At 32.4% G+C, this 24441-nt stretch overlaps 2 protein-coding genes and 1 pseudogene across 3 annotated transcripts; 1 reads left to right on the top strand and 2 right to left on the bottom strand.

Moving 5' to 3' along the window:
* The first annotated feature begins 2704 nt into the window (after positions 1-2704).
* On the top strand, positions 2705-5218 carry LOC111293177 (uncharacterized). Its single transcript, XM_022885950.2, has 5 exons — positions 2705-2855; positions 2957-3009; positions 4182-4355; positions 4461-4541; positions 4666-5218. Exons 1-5 carry the CDS (start codon positions 2730-2732, stop codon positions 4850-4852), a joined length of 621 nt encoding a protein of 206 aa, XP_022741685.2. The 5' UTR covers positions 2705-2729; the 3' UTR covers positions 4853-5218.
* Positions 5219-6070: 852 nt separating this feature from the next.
* LOC111293178 (uncharacterized) lies at positions 6071-7266 on the bottom strand. Its single transcript, XM_022885952.2, has one exon. It carries the CDS (start codon positions 6802-6804, stop codon positions 6505-6507), a length of 300 nt encoding a protein of 99 aa, XP_022741687.2. The 5' UTR covers positions 6805-7266; the 3' UTR covers positions 6071-6504.
* Positions 7267-7625: 359 nt separating this feature from the next.
* On the bottom strand, positions 7626-9239 carry LOC111293176 (wall-associated receptor kinase-like 1; annotated as a pseudogene). Its single transcript, XR_016345685.1, has 2 exons — positions 9019-9239; positions 7626-8907 (listed from the first exon to the last, which is right to left on the bottom strand). The product of XR_016345685.1 is annotated as a wall-associated receptor kinase-like 1 (transcript).
* Positions 9240-24441: the final 15202 nt, after the last annotated feature.

The following is a 24441-nucleotide window of genomic DNA, read 5'->3' as shown; positions in this document are numbered from 1 at the left end:
GCTAATACAGAGCGGCTTTTGAGTCCTTGCCCTCGTAAGTCTATGATCGATGACCAGACGGCATGTCTTATTAATTTGCATGTCCTCATGCATGGGACTTTTATCTTTCATGTAAATGGAGCTAAGGGTTTTTGGGGCTATTCCCAAGTTACTGTGCTTACCTAAACTACGTTATTATCTTCAATATGCAATATACTATCCTTCTTCTCTCTTGTGGAGTTTTCTTTGTTAACACTTTTTTGTCTTTCACTGACCTTTTTTTCACCTGCCAGTTTAAATTATTTTTTGCCTAGGTAATAGGAGCCTTCCCTTTATGTTCTTCAATTGATCAGTCCGAGGTTGGAAGGGACGTGTCTTTCAAAACTTATATCTGCCCAAGGTTGTTTTTCCCCCTAGTATCAGTCTTTTTGGTTGGCTGTAATATGAATTTTCCTTCCCTGAGCCTCTTCTTCACCTGTGTTAGTGTGGCTAGGATTTTGGTGATTAATCTGGTTCTTGCCGCCAGCTGTTTTCTTCTGTCTTGTCTTTTTCTTTTGGACCAACATCGACGGTCCATAGCCATATGGTTTTTCCTCTTCCTTTTTTTAAATCAATTTTGGTGTCTCTTGCATGGTTTTCTCCTCCCGTTCCAGATGACTTTCATTTGCAGTTATTGCAGTTTCAAAGTAGAATTCTTTTTTATGCCCAATCTCACAATTGAAACAAAGCATACCTATACCGTCATAAATGATGGCTTGCCTTTTACCTTCAACCATGACATACCTTTTTAATGGTTTATCCAGGTTAACTTGGACACACAACCTTACAAATTTACCTCTTTCTTCTTAAAGTGTGTGACTATTAACTCTTAGAACTCCAATGTCATTCCTTACCTTCGTTAGAATCTCAGTATCATAGTATTCAATGGGTAATTCAGAGGCTTTAAAATTTGGTGACCATTTTATTATTGCAAGAAAATGAGTTCCCACAAACCATGGCCCTCCTTTAATGACATAATCATAGTCAAAGGGATTGGAATTTGATCAAAACATAGTCAATGCCAAGATCAATGGCAAAAAACTTACCTTGTGTCTTCCATATTTGGTTTAACTTGAAGAGCAGATACTAATACCCAACATTTCTTCCGAATACTTTGACAATCAGTGTTTTTGCCCATTTGTTACGTATTCGGGTCTTCTCTTGTTTGCTTCGAGTAATGTTGATGATATGTGAATCTTTAATAGTCTTTTGATCTTATATCTCATCTTTCGAGTCAGTTTCCATGTTCTCCTCCTCAGGTTCTACAAAAATTTGTTCGTAGGCTCCATAAGAATCACCCAAAAGGGAGTCTTGATATGAAACGAGGTTTCTTTGAGCTCTCATATGCAAGCTTTCAACTAAAGTGTTTTTGCTTTCTCAGGAGGATGATGATCTTTTATCTTCTTGATGTTGCGTTACAGTTCCTCTTGTTCTTCATGAGAGAGAGACGCCATTCGTACCATTTTTTTTTTTTTTTTTGCATAATATAGAATTTTTTAGAAGGTAAAGTTATATGCACAAGATACCATATCAAGCTTTTGATATATTTAATTTAATAAATGCAGCCACTAGCTATTATCAAGCGATAGCAAAGGCTAGTTTAGCATTACTTGACATGTCTAAAATAAATATAATAAATTATTAGACATATAAGGATAATAAAGTTTTTTTTTTTATCTCAAACACACTTTTCACGCAAAATCACTTCCCGAGGAATTTTTTTTTATATTATTTTGCTTGAAAAATTAAGTTTTTAGACCGAAAACACAATATTTTTTTGTTGTTTAGCACTGCATTTAATAAAATATAATTTTTAACACAAAAACTATTTTAAATGAGGCCAAAATCAATCTCAAACAAGAAAATTTGAACAAAAAATATAATAAAAAAAACATACGAAGTAGAAAGATAGATGAAGGATTTAGTTTCTCCTTTCATGACCTTGCCATGGAGGTGTTTTGACACTGTAAGGTTCTCAAAATTAAAAACCCATAGTTATCTACAAAGTTCAAAGAACTTCTCTCTATTAAAATGGAAAAAAATTACTAAATTTGTAAGATATAACATCACTTATGTGGCAAGAATCATAATTGTTATATACAAAAATAAAGCTAATTAAACAAAACCTAGCCTTTACTACTAATTAGAAAAATAAAGTGATGCTGCAATTGTCACAAAATTATAAGATTTCTCATATAATATTAGTAGAAAGATAGTTAGTCCTTCATACTAATTGATGAAAAAAATATAAAATTGACTAGATAGATACCACTTGATTGGATCCAACAAAAAATACATTGAAACTAAAGTTGAAGAAATAGGAAAAAATATAATCACCCAACCCAACCTAAATCTTGGCAGCAATAAATAAATTAATACAAATACTTATCAGAAAAAATGTAAAAAAAAAATTGCAAGATGAGAAATTATTTCTGTTAGTGAAAATTTTAAGCTTTTTTATAAAAAAAAATTAATAAGATGATAGATATTTTAAAAATTATGATGTGTAATAATTTTTTTATCCTGTTTGTAAAGTTAAAAGATTACTGTACCAGTAAAATAAAGCCGAGCTCTTGCAAGATTAACTAAAAGATGGTACAAAATGGAAAAAGAAAAAGAAAGCCCAAGACCACATAGAGTTGTCTTGATGTCCAATATAAGAACTTGGGCCTTTCTTTTTTGTCCGCATATCTTCAAAGTTTCTGATTTTAATGTCACTCACCTTAAACCCTAGAGACACAAACACTTTCAAAGCTTCCCAACAAAACAAAGGACACGACATGTCGGAAAGAGTAGGTTACGACTCTGATGCACCCGAAGAATTTACAAACGAGCAGGTTTTCATGAAAATATTTTTTGCTTCTTCCTTTCTTTTATTTTCTTTTTTCTTAATAGTACAAAAAAAAAGTGGATTTTTTAATTTGTTTTTTAATTGCAGGGAATAAAGCAGGATGAAGAAATAAGAAAAATACAGAAAGAAAACAATGCCAGGTAAACAGTTAATTACTTACAATTCTCTTTTTCTTTAATATATATAGTTGAAAAAAATCTATATTTTTATTTATATTTATATTGCTTTTTGAGAAGATTGTTTGGATTAAAAAAGTTTTTTTTTTGTTTATTTTGTGTAAGATCAAGTTGCAGATTGAGGTTTTCCCCTATTAAGTGGCTAAAACAAAGAGGGGAAGAATTTGTAGCTCTGGGTATGTTTAAGCTGCTTAAGATTTAGTTTATTTTGGGCTTAAGAAATGGCTAAAATATTAAAAAAGCCCCTTAACCCTTATCCCTTAATTTTGTATCTAAATATGCCCTTATTTCAAACAAAGATTCATTCATTTTAAGGGCTTATTTAGGCATAAATTGAAGGATAAGGGCTTATTTGAATACAAATTAAAAATTAAATGCTTGTTTGAGTGCAATAAAAATATAAGGGCTTATCTAAATAAAGTAATAAAATTCAAGAGCTTTTTTGGCTTAGCCTTAAGAAATTGACGCCTTAGAACCCCTTTTAATCAAATACTTGGTTAAATGTAAGAGTTGTATTGATTCGATCATTTTATGATTCTTGAGTCTATATTGAACTTAATGAAAACGGCAAGGTTGATTACTTGGTGCCAGTTTTATGCTAATGTGGTGAACTGGTGATGCTAAGCTTCATTCTTTTTCCGACAGCTATATTTTGAGGCTGAAGACTAGTAATTTAAAGGTGAAGTTTGGGAATTCAGATTAGGCAAATTTCAAGTTACCTGTGATTTATGATTTTACTAGGCTCCCCATGGTTCATGGGATGGTCTTGAAATTGTAACATATTTGTGGGTAGCATATTTGGGACATGTCTATAGAGGTGGTATTAACATCTTCTTGGGAAGGGAGAGAGATGAAAGAAAAATTAAGACAGCGAGCAGTATTTTCACATATGGTAAGAAAGAACAGCAGATATTAACTTTACAACTAGTTTAAAAAGAAAAAAAAAGTTTTATTTTCTGGATCAAATAGAAGAATGTACATATACAATAAAGTGGGAATTAAGCTTGGTTGAATTGAGTCTGTGCTATTCCGCTCTGTAATTGTCGTGTTGAACTTTTGATTGCATCAAGTTTACTTACATATTAAATATAAAAAGTTTTAGTTTTCTGGAGCTTAAGGTGATCTCTTCTATAAAGGGTTGTTCGTGAGGGAAAAGAACGTCGCAGACTTTGGGCTCAGAGGAAAACTCCACGTCAATCTGCAAGGGTTGAAAGCGGCCAAGATGTAGAAGCTGAAACTGATGAGGAGTCTCAGGCCAAGAAGGGGATGCTTCCTACTAACATTATTGAAATGCTTGCATCTCGTGAAAAGTATGACATCTCTATCTATTATGTATCCATCTATATATATCTCTGTGTGTAGTTTTGGTCTTTAGATGTAAATAGTTTAAGGAAGAAAACTTGTTCTTTTTGTAGACAAGTTTTCTTATCGGACTCTGAGGATGAGAAGGCTGAGGTAAAGCCCACTCCAAGAAAGAAAAAGAAGAAAGGCTCAGGGTGAGGGATTACTTTTCTCATTAACAGAAAAAAATTGCTTTCTTCTTTTTTGAGATAACAGGAAAGGCATTCTTATCAGGGCTTTTGAGACATAACAATTATGCATGTACATTGTTATCGGCAGGTTAGAACCTGTTATTTTGAAGGACATACCACCTGCTCAATGCTTACAGAATTCCTCGGAGTTCTTGAAGAAAAGGAAAATGCAAGTTCCAAGATCATCTTCAGTTTTAAAGAATTCCAACCAAGCATTTCGTCTTAATTGCGTCCTTTCTACGTCTGGGTTACGTGAAAGCTGTAAAAGATTGTAATAAAGTTCTCTAGGGTCCTTCCAAACCTGAGATCACTCCCAATCTTTCTAAGCAGGTGGGAAATTGAAAAGATTTTTAAGCGTTAGAAGTATTCTATGCCTACTGTGGTGGCTGAAGGAAATGAAGACAAGAATGAGCTGCCTCCTAAAATACATACTCCTCTCGAAGAATTCCATGATGTTTTTTAAGAAGAAATTCTACCTGATCTTCCACCTCAACTTCTGGGTTGTTAATTTGGCCAATGGCAGGTCAAACTTTTGGAAGGCCTTCACTGTTTGTATTGAAAAAAATATTGAATTTATTAGCAATTGTTTTTTCTATCGTCACAGGGAACAGGATCATATAAAGGGCTCTCCATTTCATTGATATGGTATCATCCACCTGTTCCACTCATATCTCCAACCTAATTTGTTTGAATCTTGATTTGGGATAAGGAATCAAGTGCAAGTGCTGGGTCCATTAGAGGCACCATATTTTCAGGCTTATTACTGGATTCCAACAACGTGTACTTTTTCATTGGTGGAGGCGTTGTTATGCTTCTCTATGGTCCTTTATACTATCCTTCCAATCGTTCTCGAAAACGCAAAGATCCAATCAATATTCACTTGTAGTGTAGTTAAATTATAACTCGACATTTCTCATCCAATTTGCTTTCAATGTGCTGCCCCTTCACATCCTTCATTGCAGATGTTTGACCTTGTGGTTGGTCTCTAAGAGTTGGTATTCTTACGCATAGCTATGTAAGCATGGATTTTAAAACCCTCTCATGTCATTAGCAAATTTATTATTGCAATCCCCATCAGTCATCACCATCATTGAGCAATCAACAAATAGCAGCTTCCATTCATTTTATGATTAAAAAATTTTCCAAGTCATAGTCGTAAGTATGTTAATACCAAATTCCGTAAGTAAAAACAAAGAAAGATCCCTCAAGAGTAGAAGAAGCTCCATAGAAAAGTCCGGTGAAACTCTCTTGTACCAACTAACAACGTATAAATAAGCAATTTATTTTCATATGAAATTGTCTTTTGATTATTCAAAGTTGAAATTTTCTTCTTTTTTGTCTCAAAAAATTCAGGGAAGATAAGATATTATGTCCTATATATCAAGCAAGATTTGCGTTCTAGATTAACGTCATAGAATTGAAAAAAAAAAAAAAAAAGATAATCATTTACTTCGAAATGAACAAGCTTATCGAGTCAATTCTTGTTTGAACATAGATATGCTATCTTGATGAGGTGATCAGATGGTTGGGGATGTATGTGTTGTGCACTGGTGGTAATTTTAAGCTACTCCCAGTAAAAAAATGAACTAGTTTGTAACAATTTGCAATTTGCATTACCGGATTTGTTTTGGTTTACTAGAAGATTTATCATATCTTTATTGCTTGTTTACAAAATTCATGATCACAAAAAGAAACAGAATTATTGTACTAGAAATCTAGAACACATAATAGAATCCCGGATTCAAATTTCAATCAATCACAACTGCAACAATGGTTCTCTTTGAATCGGAGAGAAACAATACTACCAACTACCAAGTACTCATTGGGCCAAAAACACTTCTTCTGGGAAGATAAGCTTTTTCTACAAGAGAGTTTTAAACTCTTTTCCGTGGCATTCATAGTGTCATGGATTTTTTTTAGCTTCCTTTCAGGGGCAGGTAAAAGCATCACCCAGTTCCATCCACTTTTCTTGATCTTGTCCTGAGCCGCCAACCAAAGCCTGGAAAACACTTTTGACTTTGTTTTTGCACTTGTGATGACGAATACGCCTAAGGACAACTTCTTTGTGGAGGGCTTCAGGGGAAGACCGAGCTGAGGATTTTATCTGAAGCTGGCTGGTGACAGAGTTGGTTGTTTGAGCATCTTTTTCTTCTGGGTTTTTCGCACTCATCAACTTCTGATCAACACCTAAGACATATGGCTGAGCTTTGGGAATCATGAAATCCATTTTTCTATGAGGAGAAAAACTGAAAAAAGTGTTACAGATAGAGATAAGAGATATCGAGGAAACTGGAAGTGCCAAAGGGGGACTCTATTTATAAAAAAAAAAAAACAAAGGCTTAATAATTTGGTGAGGTTTCGTCATTTTCTGCTTTTTGTTTTGTTCCTTTCATGTGATTTTTGGCTGTCGGTTTCAACGTTCTATGTACTCCAAACCAGTGGCGAGTGGGCTTTATTTAAATATTGTGGATTTTGCTATGAGTGAGGCTAACGTTACGGGAATAGACTAGCAGAGAATGTTATCTTGTTGACCGACACAAAGCAACCTGACACCGTGGTGCGAGCTATCGGTCCTCATGTGTCGTCAAGCTGGGTGCTTTGGAGGCTATCTCATGCTGTTCGGATAAATTTGGTTGATTGGTTGATATCTAACCTGACAGCATTAGCTTTCTTTTTCGGGTAAAATTTGTTGGATTATGAGGATTTTTTTACTCTCTTTTGGATGGTGTTAGGGAATCAAATCTGGATTTATGATTCTTGGTTTTGATGCACACGTGAATTTGATTTGAGTACATAAATACTAGAAAAGTGTTCATTACCACCGTCCAAAAATTAGTTACATGATCCTTGGCATATCGAACAAATTTAAGATTCTTTCTCATAAGCTGGACAAGATTCATCTGTGAAATCATTCAAATTGGAGACCTGACAATAAGAGAATGGAAGGAATTGCTTCGGTAGTTGTAGACAATGGAAGGAAGGTAGAGGATGATTACGGGGTTTCTAAAAAGTGAAAAAGAAAAGGGAAGACAATAGAAAAAAACAAACTAGGAGACTATCAAGGCGTCTTACATAGCATCATGTATCCGTAATTGCTTAACATTCAACAAATAGAAAGACCCAATTAAAGACTTTTTAAAGGTCCAGACTTAAAAAGATGAACATGAAATATTGTATAACGGTATACCCCGATTGACCTTACAAAATCTTAATGAACATATTTAGATTAGAGATATATCAAGCAAGTCAATCTCTTCAACACATTCAATTTCTTCGCCATTTAAATTTTTCTGCAGTTGTACAATTCTCTCCAACTCCGTTGCAACTTCTTTCATTGTAGGCCGATTCTTTCCATTTGAGCACAAGCACTTCTTTGCTAGTTTGGCTACAGCAATGATCTCTTCGCGGAAACAGTTCTCCATAATTCGAACATCAGGAATGTCAAAAAGCTGATCCTCTTCCATCGAGGCAATAAAATATGTCGCTAAACTTCTATCTTCTCCAGACCTTGCTAAAGAAACAGGAGACTTCCCTGTTAACAACTCAACAAGAACTATTCCAAAGCTGTAAACGTCACTCTTTTCAGTAAATTGACTTGTTTGAAAATATTCTGGATCCAAGTATCCGATTGTGCCATATACTAGAGTTGTAACGTGACTTTGATCAATGGCAATGGACTTTGATATTCCAAAATCTGATACTTTGGCTCTGTGCTTCTCATCCAACAGTATATTTGCAGACTTAATGTCTCGATGATAAATGGAAATTGATGCTATCGAGTGCAAGTAAGAAATAGCTCCGGCGGCTTCCGATGCAACTCGTACTCGCATTTCCCAAGTCATTGAAAACTCATTACTTTGATCATGGAGATACTGGGAAAGAGTTCCATTGGGAACAAATTCATAGACAAGCAGAGGAACTTCTGTCTCCGGGCAACACCCTTATAATTTTACCACATTCCGATGATTTATTTTTGAAAGGATGACAATCTCATTAATGAACTCTTTGATTTTGTCTTTGTCAACCATTTTAGACTTTTTAACAGCAACAATTCTTCCATCGACCAACTCCCCTTGAAAGACGGTACCTTGACCACCCTTGCCCAGTATTCTATTCTCATTAAAATGATCCGTTGCTGTTTCCAACTCCTTCAAAGTGAAAATTTTGGTTTTTCGGATATTACCTTCGCTTGAAGATAGTTGTTGTTTCAGCAGTAAATCACCATTGGTCTTGAAGAACTTTTTTTCTTTTAGCTTAATGTTGTTTCTGTTTTGTAAATATTTGTAGCCCTTATAAAGTAGCAAAAGCAATCCAAAACCAAGAAAAGTGCCTGCAAAATATAAGAAATTAGGCTGCAATTATTTTGACACATGCATTGGTCTATTTTTGTTAATTAAAGAGAGTGAAGCTGAAGTGAAAATGTGATTTCTTGTCAAATTACCTCCAACCAATACACGAACCCTTGATGATCCCCCGCATTGACCAGACTGATATTTGGAAATGGATCCAATGCACCCACCCGAAACTGGTATTTGCATGAGATTCAAGAAAAGAAAAGAAGAAATAATTATGAATATTATATTTATGAATAAATTGACCTTGAAGTTGACTCACCTCTCCGGCAACCACCGCCTTTTGTGAACCCATCTCCTTCAAACCCTTCCTGGCTAGGGTCGGCAAATCAACCCGAAACCGTCGGGTTTCGATCCGACCCTACTATTTTAGGGTCGGATTTTTTTTAAAAAAATCGGGTTCGGATCGGGTCGGGTCGGTTTTATTTTTAAAAATGTCAGATTCAGGTCGGGGTCGGGTTTGTATGAAATCCGACCCTACTCGACCCGAAATATTTACCAAAATACCCTTAATATATATATATAATTTTTTTAGGGTTTCTGAATTTTAATTTCTTTTGGGTTTTGGCCGCTCTCTCTCGTCTTCCTCAGCCGTTCTGTTTTGCATTTCTGCTTCTATCTACCAGACTGCCAGGCTGCTTTACACTCACACAGGTGCTGCCCACTCTCAAGCGTGCATTTCAATTCCGTCAGTTCTTTCTATTTTTTATTTCCAAAAACATTATTTTAATTATTATTTTAATCAATTCAGTCCTCTTATTTTAGTCTTGAATAAATTTCAAACCATTTAATTTAAACCCTCTTTATCAGATCCAAACCGTTTCTTTGAGTCTGATAAAACCCAAAGCAAAACAAAAAAAAAAACAAGAAGAAGAAGGAGAAGAAGCTTTTTTTTTTTTTCTCTGAAAACAACTTTAACAGTTTTTTTTTTTTATTGCTTGGTTTTGAAAGGCTTGTTTCTCAACAACCTTAATCTTTTGTAAGAAATTTTTTTTAATTTTTTAGAATTTTTAACTTTCGTTTTTAAAAAGCCGCTGCTTTACTTTCTTGTTCATCTTTCTCGATTTTTTTAGTAAGCAGTTTTGATTTCCATTTCTTCCAACGAAATCCGAAACGTTTCAATTTTCATTTTTTTTCTCCTTTTATTTTCTTTTTCTTCCTCAAAATGTCTACTATGTCGATCTTCTTCTAAGTTTTTCAGTGCGAGTTTAGCAAGGATATTAATTTGAATTTCTAAAAAAAATAACTGTTTTGGTTGATTTTTGGGGTTTTTCTTTCAAAAATGATGTTATCAGCGTCGCCAACGACTTTAGTGAAAAGTTCGCTAGATTTAGGTAGGAAACAGGCCATAGATGATTTTACTAGATGTTATTTTCAGGCATGTTTGCTATGTCTCCTTATTCTCCCTTTATCTCTGGTTGCCTTATTTGAAGGCAATAACAAACATAATGATGATAACATTCTGATCTACAAGAAATTTAAGTTGATGAGTTACTACCTTGCTTGTATGAAATTCATTGAGAAATTTCGTTCTTGTTTATATAATAGGTGAAGATTCCTGTTAGATTATATGTCTATAGTTGAATATGCCATCGTCTGGTTCTGATCCATGCATATCAGCAATACTGAAGTTCTCAGTGTGTTACCTTAGCATTTTTTTGAAAGGGGAATCATAACAAAATGGTTCTGTTTGAGATAATTAGTCTAGTCTTTCTGAATAGCTTGCTTTGCCCTTCAAGTTATAATCTTAGTTTATTGTCATTAGCATAAACTTTAGTGGTGTTTGGAAATTAATCATGTCTGTTATTTTTGAATGAAGGTAAAATGTCTAATTTGGGAGATAATTTATGTTCCCCAACACTTCCTACTTCTACCTCACATCAATCACCAATTCAGCAAACTCCAATTCCAACATCTGATGAAAATACAACTCAATCATTAAGTGTGACGAATCATGGTGTTGAAGTTGATGATAGTGAGTATAACTCAAGTAAGCTAAAATCAGAAGTATGGAAACATTTTAAAAAAAAGAAAATCAATAATGAATGGAAGGCAATATGCAATTATTGTAAGAAAAAACTTGGTGGTGCTTCAAAAAATGGGACAAGTCATTTACGCGAGCATTCAAACAGGTGCAACAAGCGATTTCAAATGGATATTCGTCAACAAGTGCTGGTAGCAAATCAAAGGAAGGCAGATGGAAAAGTAACACTAAAAAACTTTTCCTTTGATCAAAATGTCACAAGGAGGGAGCTTGCCAACATGATAATCATGCACGAATATCCTTTATCAATGGTTGATCATGTGCAATTCAGAAAGTATTCTTACAGTCTCCAACCTTTGTTTGCTATGCCTTCTCAAAATACTATAAAGAGTGATATTTTGAAGATTTTTAAAGAGGAAAAAGCAAAAATAATATCCAAGTTGAAAGCTAATGAAGGGAGAATTGCTATCACAACTGATATGTGAACTGCTGATCACCAAAAAAGAGGATACATGGCTGTCACTGCTTATTACATCGATAATCAATGGAACTTACAAAAATGCATCATCAGATATATTTTATTAAATTGTCTTATTTTGATAATGTTTATTTTTTATTAAGTAATTATTATTATTGAATTAATTATTAAATTAGTGTAAATAATTGATTGTTTAATTAGGTTTGAATATGTGTCAACTCCACATACAAAAGAGGTCATTGCTTCAAGTTTGATGAAATGTTTCCTAGATTGGAATATTGATAGAAAACTTTCATCTATTACAGTGGATAATTGTAGTGTGAATGATGGTGTTATTGAGTTGTTAATTGATAGAATTGGTTGTGATGCATTTTTGCTTAATGTGGCTTTTTTTCATATGCGTTATTATGCACACATCTTGCATTTGATTGTGAAAGATGGATTGAGTGTGATTGGAGATGAAATTGAAAGAATTCGTGATAGTGTCCTTTTTTGGGGTGCTACACCAAAGAGGTGGAAAAAATTTGAAGAGGCAGCGCTTCAATTGCGCATTCCAACTTTAAAAAAGTTGTGTGTTGATGTCAAAACACAATAGAACTCTACTTATTTGATGCTTCGAACAGCTTTGTTTTATAAAGATGTTTTTCCTCGTTGTGTGTAATTACATGGTGATCCTTTGTACAAACATTTACCAACTGAAAATGATTGGATCATTGCAACCGAGATTTGTGAGAAGTTGAAATTATTTTATGATATCACTGAAGGGTTTTTGGCACAAAATATGCTACTGCAAATCTTTATTTTTCTAATATTTATAAAATCATATTGGCATTGAATGAATGGATTATGCAGACCGATAGAATTATTTCATGTATGGCTATGAGCATGTTAGGCAAATTTGAAAAATATTAGAATGATGTGCATGGTATAATGGGTGTTGCTACAATTTTAGATCCAAGGTATAAACAGAGTTGTTGGAGTATTACTTTGAAAAGATTTATGGAGAAAATGTTGAATTTGAAATTGAAAGGATTGTGCAAATATGTTGGGATTTGCTTAAGGAGTATGAGAAAATTTTGGCTTTGAAAAAGGAAGAAAGACCTTCTAGTTCAAGCTTTTCATTCTTAGATGGTGTTGGTGTTACTGAATTGGGAAATTTGGGAGACTATGATGATTTTGTTTCAAGGAAAAAAAAGAAAAAATCAAAAGTAAAATCAGAGTTAGATCGTTACTTGGATGAAGAAGTCATACCAAGAAAAGGAGATTTTGATATATTGAATTGGTGGAAATTAACTGGGCCTCAATTTCCGACCTTACAACTTATTGTTAGAGATATATATGCCATACCAGTTTCTACTGTTGCTTTAGAGTCTACTTTTAGTACTGGAGGGAGGTTGGTGAGTGCACAACGTAATAGACTTCATCTATCAACTATAGAAGCTTTAACATGTTGTCAAAGTTGATTATGGGCTAAAGAAGAAGGTACAATAATTCATATTATGTAATTTTATTTTTTATTTTAGCATATTGTTAGTTATTATATTTTATTGTTATATATTATTTGTTAATGTTTTATTATTTCATTTGTAGGGTCAATTTCATTAGAAGAAAATTCTTTTTACGATGATGTTGATGATAGTGAGATTGAGGAAAAGATAACTAGTTTGGTGATATGAAGCTTAGTGATGATGAAATGATTTGTTGTGGTCTTGGAAGATTTTCACCATATTGGATGAAAAAATGTTCAAACAATTTAACTTTTTATTGTGGTAGTTTAAGCTTTTAATGTTTATCTTGTATTATGTATTATATTTAAATTTTAGTTATTAACTTATGCTTGTTTGATATTTAAATTTTAGTTTACTAAGTTTTATATATTTCATAATTCCATCATTTATTGTGAGAATTTGTTAGTTTTGATTTAATATGTTTTATGTATTTTATAATTCTATTATTTATGGTAAGAATTTATGAGATTTTTATTAAATAAAAAAATTTGTATGTACTAAGTTTGAATTTGTGAGTGATTATGTTAAATTTATTTATGTTTGTAATATATTTAGATTATGATTTATTACATTTGCAATAATTTTGAATAGGTAGTAGATTAAATTAGGGTCGGATCGGGTAAAATTCGAGTAAATAATATTTAAGCGGGTCGAAGTCAGATTTTTCAGCTACAACCTCCGAGCGAGGGCGAGTCGGATATCAGGTAGAAATATTAAAGCATCGGGTCAAAGATGAAAAAAGTAAAAAACCGACCCGACCCGCCCCACCCCGATACCATCCCTATTCCTGGCAAAGGCACTTAAACCCGACCGTACGGTTACCTTTCTTAACATCCGTACAATCAGCATTTTTATCACAATTACAGTGCCCTTTTAACCCACCATTCCAAGTTAACTCGTTCCAACTCCATAGAAAATGCTGTGCTCCTTGCCAAATCAACCATAATTGAAGCCGACGAAAACAAGTAACGGCACTGCGTATTATTAAGATCCTCAAAACTCAACAAGCTCCCACCATCACCGCCGGCAAAACAACTTATATTATCACTCTTATCACTACAAGTGTTAAGTCTGAATGGTTTTTCTAAAAACATTGGCCTCATTCGCAAGGAGCTGGTAAGGGCTTCGAACAGTTTTGGAGAAGAAGATTATTAGAAAAGGAAAGCGCGTAGTTTTCACCGAACAGATCAGAGATTGAAGAAAGCAGTCGGTCGCATTTGGCAGGAAGTTCGATGATGATGTCCGAGGAAGTTATGTTGAGGACATGGAATTCTCCTATTGTGACCCCGGTTGAGCTGCAGTTGAGTTGGATGGGACAACCCGGCGAGAATCCGAATGGAAACGGCAAGGGTCTTGAGAAATTGCTGGGTTTGCAGAAACCTTGGCACTTGGTGTTCTCTGAGTTAACTGAGTTTGCTTGGTAGGTAACAAAAAGAAGTGTTATTGTTATTGAGAAGGATAATTTTGTTTGGTACAAGATCATTTTGGATTCTCAAGAAGAAAACAGAGCAATCACCTGCTTCCTGAAGGAGAAGGAGAAGAAGAAAAACAGAGCTTGACTAAGAGAAACAGGGTAAAAATAATATGCTATTAATTTAAAACTTGAAAGGTTAACGGTTTCGACGTGATAGAAGAGAGGAAATTTGAGAAGAGGCGAGTTGAGTCCTGGGCTCTCACCACAATCAGCTTCCAAGAAATTATTAGATACATCATACATTCTTCTTGTCCTCTATAGACCCAACCACACTTAATGAAAAAGCGAAGAAGAGTAAATACGTACTGAACAGGTCAAGTTCGTTAACGTATGAATTCCGAAAAGTTGAAAAATATGGTAGCGAGTAAACAAGTAAGACTCGAGTGTCTGAGTCGTCGTCCTATGACAATGAAAAAACTGATAAGATGAAGGTATAGGTATAAAATCCAATAAACATACCTGTGTGTATATATAGATATTATGTATATATGTGTGTATGATTCTTATATGTATTTAGCATCGTTCTTTGATAAATTAAACGCTATTCCAATACGTATTATTAGTATTTTTAAATGTAAATGGGAAAATCTATATAGTATGCGTGAAAGCCATTGGAATATGAAAATATATATCATCTTAAGCTTTTATAGCATTTAGTATCATTCCTTGGATCACCACCATTGTGATCTAAGCACGGATGATTTAATTCTTACGCTAATATCGTGTTTGTCATGATTTTACATAGTAAATCATTAATGAAGGGAAGAGAACGCTGTATCAGTTTCTTACAAACGCGTCCAAATCTTGCACCCATCGTTTCCTGCACGCCTACCTTTGATGTGTTGACTTGATTTTAAGCTCTATTTTTTTCTCATTTCCATCTCTTTCCGCACCATTCCAAATACACGTTTTCCACAAACTAGAGGTTGACATTTATCAAATTGGCAATCCTTGTTGCACCTCAAATTGAATGAAATTGTCCCAACCGGACTGCAAAACTTGGTTTTTTTTTTTTTTGCTTCTTGAAATTGTATTATCAACCAAAGGCCGCTTTGGGCTTCTGTTAAGTCCAATTTCCAATATAATACTAATCTTAATGACAATGGGCTTCTTGTGCCTCTTTTGGTTCATGATCAAAATCTCCGTTTTTGTTGGCAGACACAGACACAGTTGGCAACCTCAAAGTCCTTGAAAAAATATAAAATAAAAGAGACTGCAAACGACGTGTCGGAAAGAGAAGAAGAACACGCTCTGACGCACCGGAAACATTCGCAAACGAACACGTTTTTCTTAGGATTTGAACTCGAAGCAATCAATAACAAATTTTGCCTTTTGCCTTTAGCCAACATACAAAGGTAAATGTTCCTTAAATCCAATTAACTAACTGAACGTGGCCAAGGTTGATTACTCGGCCGGTTTAATGTGCTGATGCTAAAGTTCATTCTTTCAACAACAGGTATAGTTTGAAATTAAAGACAAGTAATGTGAAGGCGAATAATGGGAATTTAGACAGGCCACCTGAAAGAGCAATAGTAGTGCACTTGCTATGATTTGTGGGTTGGCTCGAGGCATATTTGGAATATATCTAAGGTGGTGGTATTTTTTGCATTTATTTCATACCGTCGGCTAACACAATCAATTAATTCAAATTTAAATTAATTAATATTAAATTATAAATAATTATAATGATACTATATTATAATATATCTAAATACATAATATAATTTTAATTAAGTGTGATCTTAATTTAATTATGCATTTAGACCCATGATACCATAGGTCAATTTTTACTAAAATGTTAAAGGAGATTTTTACTCTCACTTCTAATTATACGAGGTCAATCCATTAAATTTTATAACTTTAATTTTTGAAAACAAAAACAATTCTCTCTTATCTTTTGTGTAAGTATTTGATTTGAGCTTAAAAATCGTCATAAGCTCATAATGACAGTAATATATATGCGGTCTTGAATCTAATGAGATTAAGCTTTCATTATTATCGAAGTCAATTTTAATTTAAGTTAAATAGTATTAATAATCCATTAAATTTTTGGATCCAATCCAATAATTAGTATCAAAGTTAAATTCACTTTGGAGGTCACAATCCTCTTTTATATGGTGTGATCTTATCGTTTGAAGCTTAAATGAGTTTTTGAATTTTTGAAACTCATGCGACTTTTTTTTTTTTTTTTAATTTTTAGGCTTCAAATTGTAGTTTTATTATTGCGAAACTTGAAGAGGATTGAAATCTGACTTTTTTGTCCAAAACAGTATGAGTTTTGGATGATTCGAGCCAAATTGGGTTTGGACAATCTGGTGAAGAAGAAGCACATGCCAAAGGTGCGAGTGTGGCACGCGCATTATGTTACCTCAGGTGCGAGTAACACACATGCCCACTCGTCTGACAAGTTTACACGTGTCGGCCTAAAAAAAAGAAATAAATTTGGACAGGTTTTGGTCTTGGTCCATTTGTTTAGGCCGGTTTTGGTTCATTTTGTTGGGCCATTTTATTTTAAAGTGTAATTAGGCCATTTCGTTTCTTTTGGACCAACATTCTTAATGATTAAGCCCTTGTTTTCTTAGTGACCGGTCACAATTTTTTATGCTTGTTTGTCCTATTTTGAACTTTGGCTATTTTGTTCAAATTATTTGGGCCAATTCTTTTAAATTAAATGTTTTGTCATTTTGTTAATTAAATAGGGCCAATGTATTTATTTAATTTTGGATCACATTAAATTAAATTAAGATCAATTTTAATTTTAGTTTTATTTGGACCATTTAGGTTTAGACTATTTCATTGAAATTAAATTTTTGGTCATTTTATTGTAGACCAATTTTGTTAAAATACAAATTTTGGCCAAATTTAATTGTCTTTTGGTTATTTTTCTTAAAGCCATTTTGATTAAAAAATTTTACAAAATGTTTTAAGTCCAAAATTAATGGCTTCATTTGGTAAAACATTAGGCCTACTTAAATGGGTTTTAAATAAATTATTTGGATAAAATGATTAGCCTAATTTCATAAATTAAAATTTACTCAATCCGTTAATAATTTATTTAATTCCATAAAAGTCCATTTAATTCTTACAATCACCTTATTACTTGAATATTCACTTTAAATCAGATTAATTGATTTTGTCTGGCTTAATTTTTTTTATTATGCATCCGAAAATAATATATTTCAATTATATTAAATTTTGATTTGACAATTCTATGAATATTCTTAAATTACAAAAATTACTAATCAAATTGATTAGAGCCTACTTGTGGGAGTAATTATGAAAAAATTTTAAGATTTTTCAGATAATTTATTCCAGACAATAATAAAGCAAAACTCTTATGATAGTTGTGATAGTTATTGAGGTCTCTTAAGGTAAGAAGACCTTCTTTATTAGATTGATTATTACATTGAGATATGCTTAGGAAGAAAGGTTCCTAGTTACAGTATAATGTGACTTAGCTACCCTATCGGTAGCAAGTCATTCTAAGGTTATATTCAACCGGTTTCATTTTATCTTTTGTAATATAGTCCTGAAAAATTTTATTTTCTAAATTTAATAGAATAACCAATATGGCATGATTTTTTCCACATGCATGATACCGTTTTCAATTTTCTATAAAGTCTCTAATCCTGGTTTTGTCTAGCAACTATCATCAAACGGGATCAATTTAGATAAATAATGTGAATCACTCTTTATGGTTTTAGGCATAAAGAATTCGAAAGTAGCCTAAAGAGTTTATCACTTTCTATACCTATTTTTAGGAGCTCACTTGAACATAAAATGATAATGTGCTTCCTTAAGACATTTTAATTAAAATTGTCTGATAACATATAGGCATACCATTAGTGAACACATCAGATAGAGTGTCATGCACACTAATAATTAAAGATGTTGGTAGAGTTAGTTTAAATAAGTTCCATAAGGTAGAAATATTAAACCATATATACCATTCACCATTACCATGTTAGATAAGGTAGATAGTTTTCGTGAGCATATTTCGAAAATGAACAATGTTCAAATAACAGATCGGTTCCTAGTGTAGCAAATTTTTGAATAACTTTCCTTTGGAGGTGATGGTGTGGAAGCCGTCCATAAAGTATAGAAAGAAGCATATGGAATTTAAATGTCATGAGAATTATAACCATTTAAGAGGAATAGATATTATAAGCTGACAATCTCATTCTATACTCTAAATGATATGGGTTAGCACTATTGCCAAATCAAACACTAAGACTAATCTCATTAAAGATCATTTAAAAAATTTTTTTTTTGTGAAGTACACTTTTCATTTTGGTTCCACAAATGTCTTTGAATCATGAAATCAAAGAAATGTAAAAATGTGTGCCATTTTTATTATAAATCAAGTACCAAAGGGTAATTTCTTAAAGTTATTTAGATTAGAAAGTGTAGTAAGGCATTTAGTTAGCATTTTCTATTTAAAGTAAGGTTTTCGGTTAGGTTTTTTCATTTGAATCCAATCTATATACTATACTTTGCTTTTCATGGTTGGATATTGGTGCTAGTGTTGTTAAGCCAAATCGGGTAATTGGCAAGCAATCGAAAACCAAATTAAGAAAAGATATTTGTAAATACAGGTAATTTTTTTTCATATTTGCATATAGTAAATAATTTGATCATTGGTTCTAACCTTGGTAGAATAGATGAAAAATCTACCATGTTGTGGCATAAATGTTAAGGACATTCATAATCTAGCACATATATAAATTACATTAACAAAAGTTTTGTTGCTAATATATGGTTGAGAAAACAGATGTAGAAAAGTTTAGGAATTGACTCAAGAATTGATTTATATCGATAATTATGGACTATTTTCACTTATTATATTTAGTGGATACGAGTGTTTTATCACCCTTACTAAAGACCATTAAGGTTATAGTCATGTTGAGTGAGAAGTTTGATAATGTAGAAGGCTTAAAGTTTTTTAAAAAATTACTGTCAAGCTTTTCAAACACAAATTAAAAAAATAAGGCCAAACATAAGTAATGCATATTGTGGTTAGTATGATGAAAATAGACGAAATCCTAAACTATTTTGTTGAATCTTCTGTAGGATTTTGATGTTAACGCCTAGTATGCTATGCTTGAAATATCAAAAGAGAATCAAGTTGCAGTAAAAGTCAACCGTACACATCTGTACATAGTGTGGTATATATTGAGTCATTTCGCATTTTTAGATTCATATAGAATGAAGTTTTAAAGATTGTAACATTCAATGTAAATCAAGTTCCAAACAAAATCAATTCCTAAAGGTCGTTGTAAGTTATGGTTAAACAATAAGTTAATTTTTAAGTCGTTTTTTGAGTTTAGGTTTGTAATATAAATTTATGAGCCCATAACCTGTAATCAAGAAAACTTGATTGGAAAGTAACAAGCAGTATTTATTGGTTGTTGCACCGGCTTCGGAGATTTTATATTTTGTTATCTATTATGAAATACTATAATCATTAGGTCTAATTATGTGATCAATCTATAGGATAACCTAGATAATAAGAGTATTGAGTTTTGAACTCCATAAAATCATTCTCATGAAAAATGTGCTTTTGTTGTGCCAGTCCTATGTGTGATTTAATTTTTCAAAGAAAATATCACAAAGCGATTTAACCAAGAGTAAATCCCAATAATCTTATTTTTGGAACTGTACATGCATTTACAGAAGAATATAAGTATGACATTCATGTGTCTTTCAATTCTATTAAATTTTAATAGGCTTTTAATGATCCTAACTCTTTGAGTTAGATGTTTGCCAAACAGTATGAGATTGCATATATGTTGTATAGTCATGTGTGGGATCATGATGAATAACCACATCATTGTAGTTTTATGGGTAATTGACGAACTTATAAGGTTAAAAATGCACTCCATAAGCTAGGTAGAAATGTTTAAAGCCAATTTGATGATTTAGGGCTTTAAAACAAAAATAAGGAATTGGGTGTAAAGAATCATTCTATTTTGTTTTTATTATTGATTTTTTTGAAATCTTTATGGCATTGGTGGTTCATTCGGTTAGGACCTACATCAATTAGACATTAAGACCATATGTCTAAATGGAGTAACTTGAGGTTTTGTGCTTTTTCTGTAATTAAACATTCAATTCATAAACTTAAAGAATTTCATTTATGGACTTAAAAGGTATTCAATTTATGATAATTGAAGTTGATGACATTGTTATTTAGGGAAAACATTCGTGATTAGGGCATGTGTTTAGAGGTTAATGGGAGTAGTGTATTTTGGGTGCTTTACATAATGATATTGTACTAGCAGGCAAAGCCACTAACCTATTGTTTGAGATATAAACATGTTGTCATGTGACTTAGGGTGAAAAATCTATGTGAAGCTCCTATTCTGGTCTAAGAATTGAGATTTTTCATGACAAAAATATCGGCATATTTGGTTGGTCTCAAGACCTATATTTAATATGTGCTTGTCAAGTAGGTTTGATGTGCACTATTATGTTTCTAGTAAGGTGCCTATTGTGAAAATGTGACATACTATTAAATGTTGATAAATGAAAGAGTTCATATCGAATATTTAATGTATTTCAACTGTGGGCAATCTGATGTTGTGCTCAATCTGTACACATTTTAATGTTGTGTATATTGTAGGTGTACTTCAAAAGCACTAAACAATTTTGTATTTAGACAACAGTGATTTGACATTTTGAATTTAGTAGAATATTTGATCTTGATTTTATGTGTTGTTAGAACCCAACTTCAGTAATTTAGCTAGAGGAGTTATTTTTGGGAGAGTGTAAAACAAAGATTCACAACATCATCGATAATAGAGGCGAAACATACAACATGTGGTGAAGTTACATGTCAGATCATCGATTAAAGAATCTCATTAACCTCAAATAATATTCGAACTGAATATGTCATACAGCAAAAAAAATCAAATTATCCATATCTTGTGTGAATCTAATAGGAATTAAACAAATAGAGCTAACAAAAAAATCTCTAAATCACAAGCATACGGATACAAGTACTTTATGTGAAAAATCTCCTTAAAATGAGGAGTAAAAACCACAGTTAGCAACAAATAATCTCTATTATTAAAATAATAAGAATACAAATTTCTCGCTAGCTAAAATTAGAAGTATACAACTATAATATCTCAAGACTAAATAATCTTGGTAAAGCAATAATCTTGTAAGAGAAAATTAGAAAAGTCTCAGTAAATTTAAGGATTAACAAATACCTATAAAATCAGTAGGTAGAAAAGAAATCCAATCTTCAACATTCAAACTGAAGAACAGTATGTCATGAACACATTGAGAAAATTTTAGCTTAATCAAATAATGGATTGAACTCGATCGAAACTGTATAAAATCTATTTTTTTCCATTTCTTTCTATTTTGCCACTACAACATTATTTTGTTTTTTGTTTTTTTAGCCATGTAGGGGTTTAAAATCATATAACCAAGCATGAAAGGACTAAAAAGTCATTGATGAATGGGCTTTGGTTTAGTCCACCTCTATATGGAAAAACTAAGCCCAATAATCTCATGGTTGGATTTGGGGTTTTTCATTCCGAAGTTGTTAAAGATGTTTTGCAATAAATCAGTAATAATAGCTTTCACTCGATTACTAGAAGTTTCTTACACTCTAAATAAATAGATAGATATCATCATTCAGTCAATTAGAGAAAGAAAGTAATGAAATTCATTGTTGGAATAAACTAAAGAGCATATGATCTATAAGGCTCATTTTGGTGTGACTCCTGATTAAGTTTGGTTGCTAAAGTGCCTTGAAAGATAACACTTATGCAAGGCTTGTAGAGCCTTCGACTACATTAAATTAGTAGGAGCTCTTGTAATAAAATCAGTTGTAATCGTAATGGATGAATTCCTGTATGCCATTTATGTATACTGTTTGCGCATATTCTATTGAATATGGCATTTGGTTGAATAAGATATTTAAGATTAATCTCATATGCTTGTTTCAAAGTAATGCACCATTCATTTTAGATGCGAAGGACCTAATGGAAATAAAAATAAATTGTATTTTCATATTTTTTTTCCTTTTTACATTATCATACTACTGTTTTTGGAATGTTTATGGGTTTATGTACACTTTTTTTTCAATATGGTGTATTCTAGAAACCATAAATACTTGTTGTTTCTATTATTGCTGGTGAAATATTCATAAGTCAACGTATATGTATCTTGTCGATATAGTATATTTTGAGGATTTATAAATACTTTTAGGTTGTAGAGAGTATGTAAGTCCACACATTCATACCCTATTGGTACAATGAAAATAGATATAAATTTTATTTTCATATTGTTTTCATTTCACACTATTATACTATTGTTTCTAAAATGTTTATGGGTCTATGCACATGTACCTTGTCAGTAAGGTGCATTCTAAAAACTCATAAATGCTTATTGTTTCTGTTATTGTTGGTGAAATATTCATAAGTCAGTGTATATTTATTCTATTGATATAGTACATTATGAGAGTTTCTAAATACTTTTAGGCTATAGAGAGCATGTAAGTCCACATATTCTTACCCTATTAGTACAATGTATTCTAGGGCTTATAAATGTTCATTTCGCTATAAGATGATTCAAATAGTTACTCGTATTTGATAAGTTTTTTATTATGACCAATCTATCAGTCCAAATTTGGTTTTATTAAATTATAGATGATATATTATACTATTTTAAAAATATTTAGAATTGACTTGTGTTGTCTAAGTGGGAGATTGTTGCATTTATCTCATATTGTGGATTAAGGCAATCAATTAATCCGAACTTAAGTCAATTTATGTTAAATTATGAATAATTGTAGTGGTATCATATTGTAATATACTCAAACATGTAGTATAATAATATACTTGAACATATAGTATAATTTTAAATAAGTGTGATCCTGATTTATTCTATATCTGAGTTTTGACTAACATATTAAGAGAGGTCTTTAATCGCATCTCTATATAAATGAGATTGACTCATTAGATTTCATAACTTTAGTTTCTAAAGGAAGAGAGCAATTCTCTCTTTTCTCCTATACAGGCATCTGATTGGAGTTCAAAAGTTGACATTGAAAAGTTCGTGGTGACAACAACGCATCTGTGATCTTGGATCTAATAGAATCGAGCTCTCGTCTGCATTTAAATCAATTATAGTTTAAATTAAATTGTATTAGTAACCAGATGAACTTTTAAATCAAATCCAATAATATTGCCATCATCTTGGGAAGGGAATGAGTTGGAAGAAACAGCAAGAAAGTGAGTGGCATTTTCACATATGGTGAGAAAATATTTTAGATAATAAAGTTTTCTAGTTTGAGAAAAAAGTTTTATTTTTGGACCAAATGGAACGACATTGTCAACATACATATACAACAGTGGGCCCAACTAAAGCTTGGTTGAATTTTGAGTGTCTAGGCAGCTTTGCTTTGTAATTTTCATGTACAACTTTTGATTGCATCAAGCTCTGCTCTCTAATCGATTGTTTTGTAGAACTTCTCATTGCATAAGATTGAACCTTTTTTAGCTCTGCTGTCAATGGGATTTTTCATGTTTGGTTGGTCATTAAGAGTTGGAATTGATATGGTAGTTTGTAACTTGTAAGCATGGATTTTAAAATCCTCATGTCGTTGGCAATTTTGCTATTGCAATCCCCATCACCAACATTGAACAATCAATCAACCGGTAGCAGTTTCTACCCCTAGTGTGATTTAATTATTATCCAGTCATAGTCAGAATTACATAAATGCCAAATTCGTTCAGGTTTGCCTTGTAAAAGCTGTGATTCGTTTTTCATTTGTATGGGAACAACCTTTTGTTTTATCAAGAACTGGGAGGTAAAACAAAGAAAGATCCCTCGAGAGAAGAAAAAGCTCCTTAGAAAAGTCCTATAAAGTGTAAACTCCCTTATGCTAACCCTTTTATTAACAACATGTAAATAAGCAATTTATTAAGATATGAATTTTTGGCTCTTGGAAATTCTGGCAGAACCAGAAAGGAAAATTGAGAAACCCCCCCGATGAGGCTGCTGAACAAGGGATGCGTTTGTTATTAACTCTAGCTAGTAGCTATAGAAGCT

This window comes from Durio zibethinus, chromosome 10 (assembly GCF_047325235.1).
Source record: "Durio zibethinus cultivar Kanyao isolate XHJ-2024 chromosome 10, ASM4732523v1, whole genome shotgun sequence".
Classification (NCBI taxonomy): Eukaryota; Viridiplantae; Streptophyta; class Magnoliopsida; order Malvales; family Malvaceae; genus Durio; species Durio zibethinus.
The sequence above is the reverse complement of the archived record's forward strand: the minus strand, read 5'-3'. Positions and strand labels throughout refer to the sequence as shown.

What these genes read in the sequence shown, in the direction of transcription:
- LOC111293177 (XM_022885950.2), top strand. Translation starts at nt 2,730, where the DNA reads ATGTCACTCACCTTAAACCCTAGAGACACAAACACTTTCAAAGCTTCC. An exon ending in ATGCTTGCATCTCGTGAAAA is followed by an intron (nt 4,356 to 4,460) that starts GTATGACATCTC and finishes TTCTTTTTGTAG; the next exon opens with ACAAGTTTTCTTATCGGACT. An exon ending in AAAAAGAAGAAAGGCTCAGG is followed by an intron (nt 4,542 to 4,665) that starts GTGAGGGATTAC and finishes TGTTATCGGCAG; the next exon opens with GTTAGAACCTGTTATTTTGA.
- LOC111293178 (XM_022885952.2), bottom strand. Translation starts at nt 6,804, where the DNA reads ATGGATTTCATGATTCCCAAAGCTCAGCCATATGTCTTAGGTGTTGAT.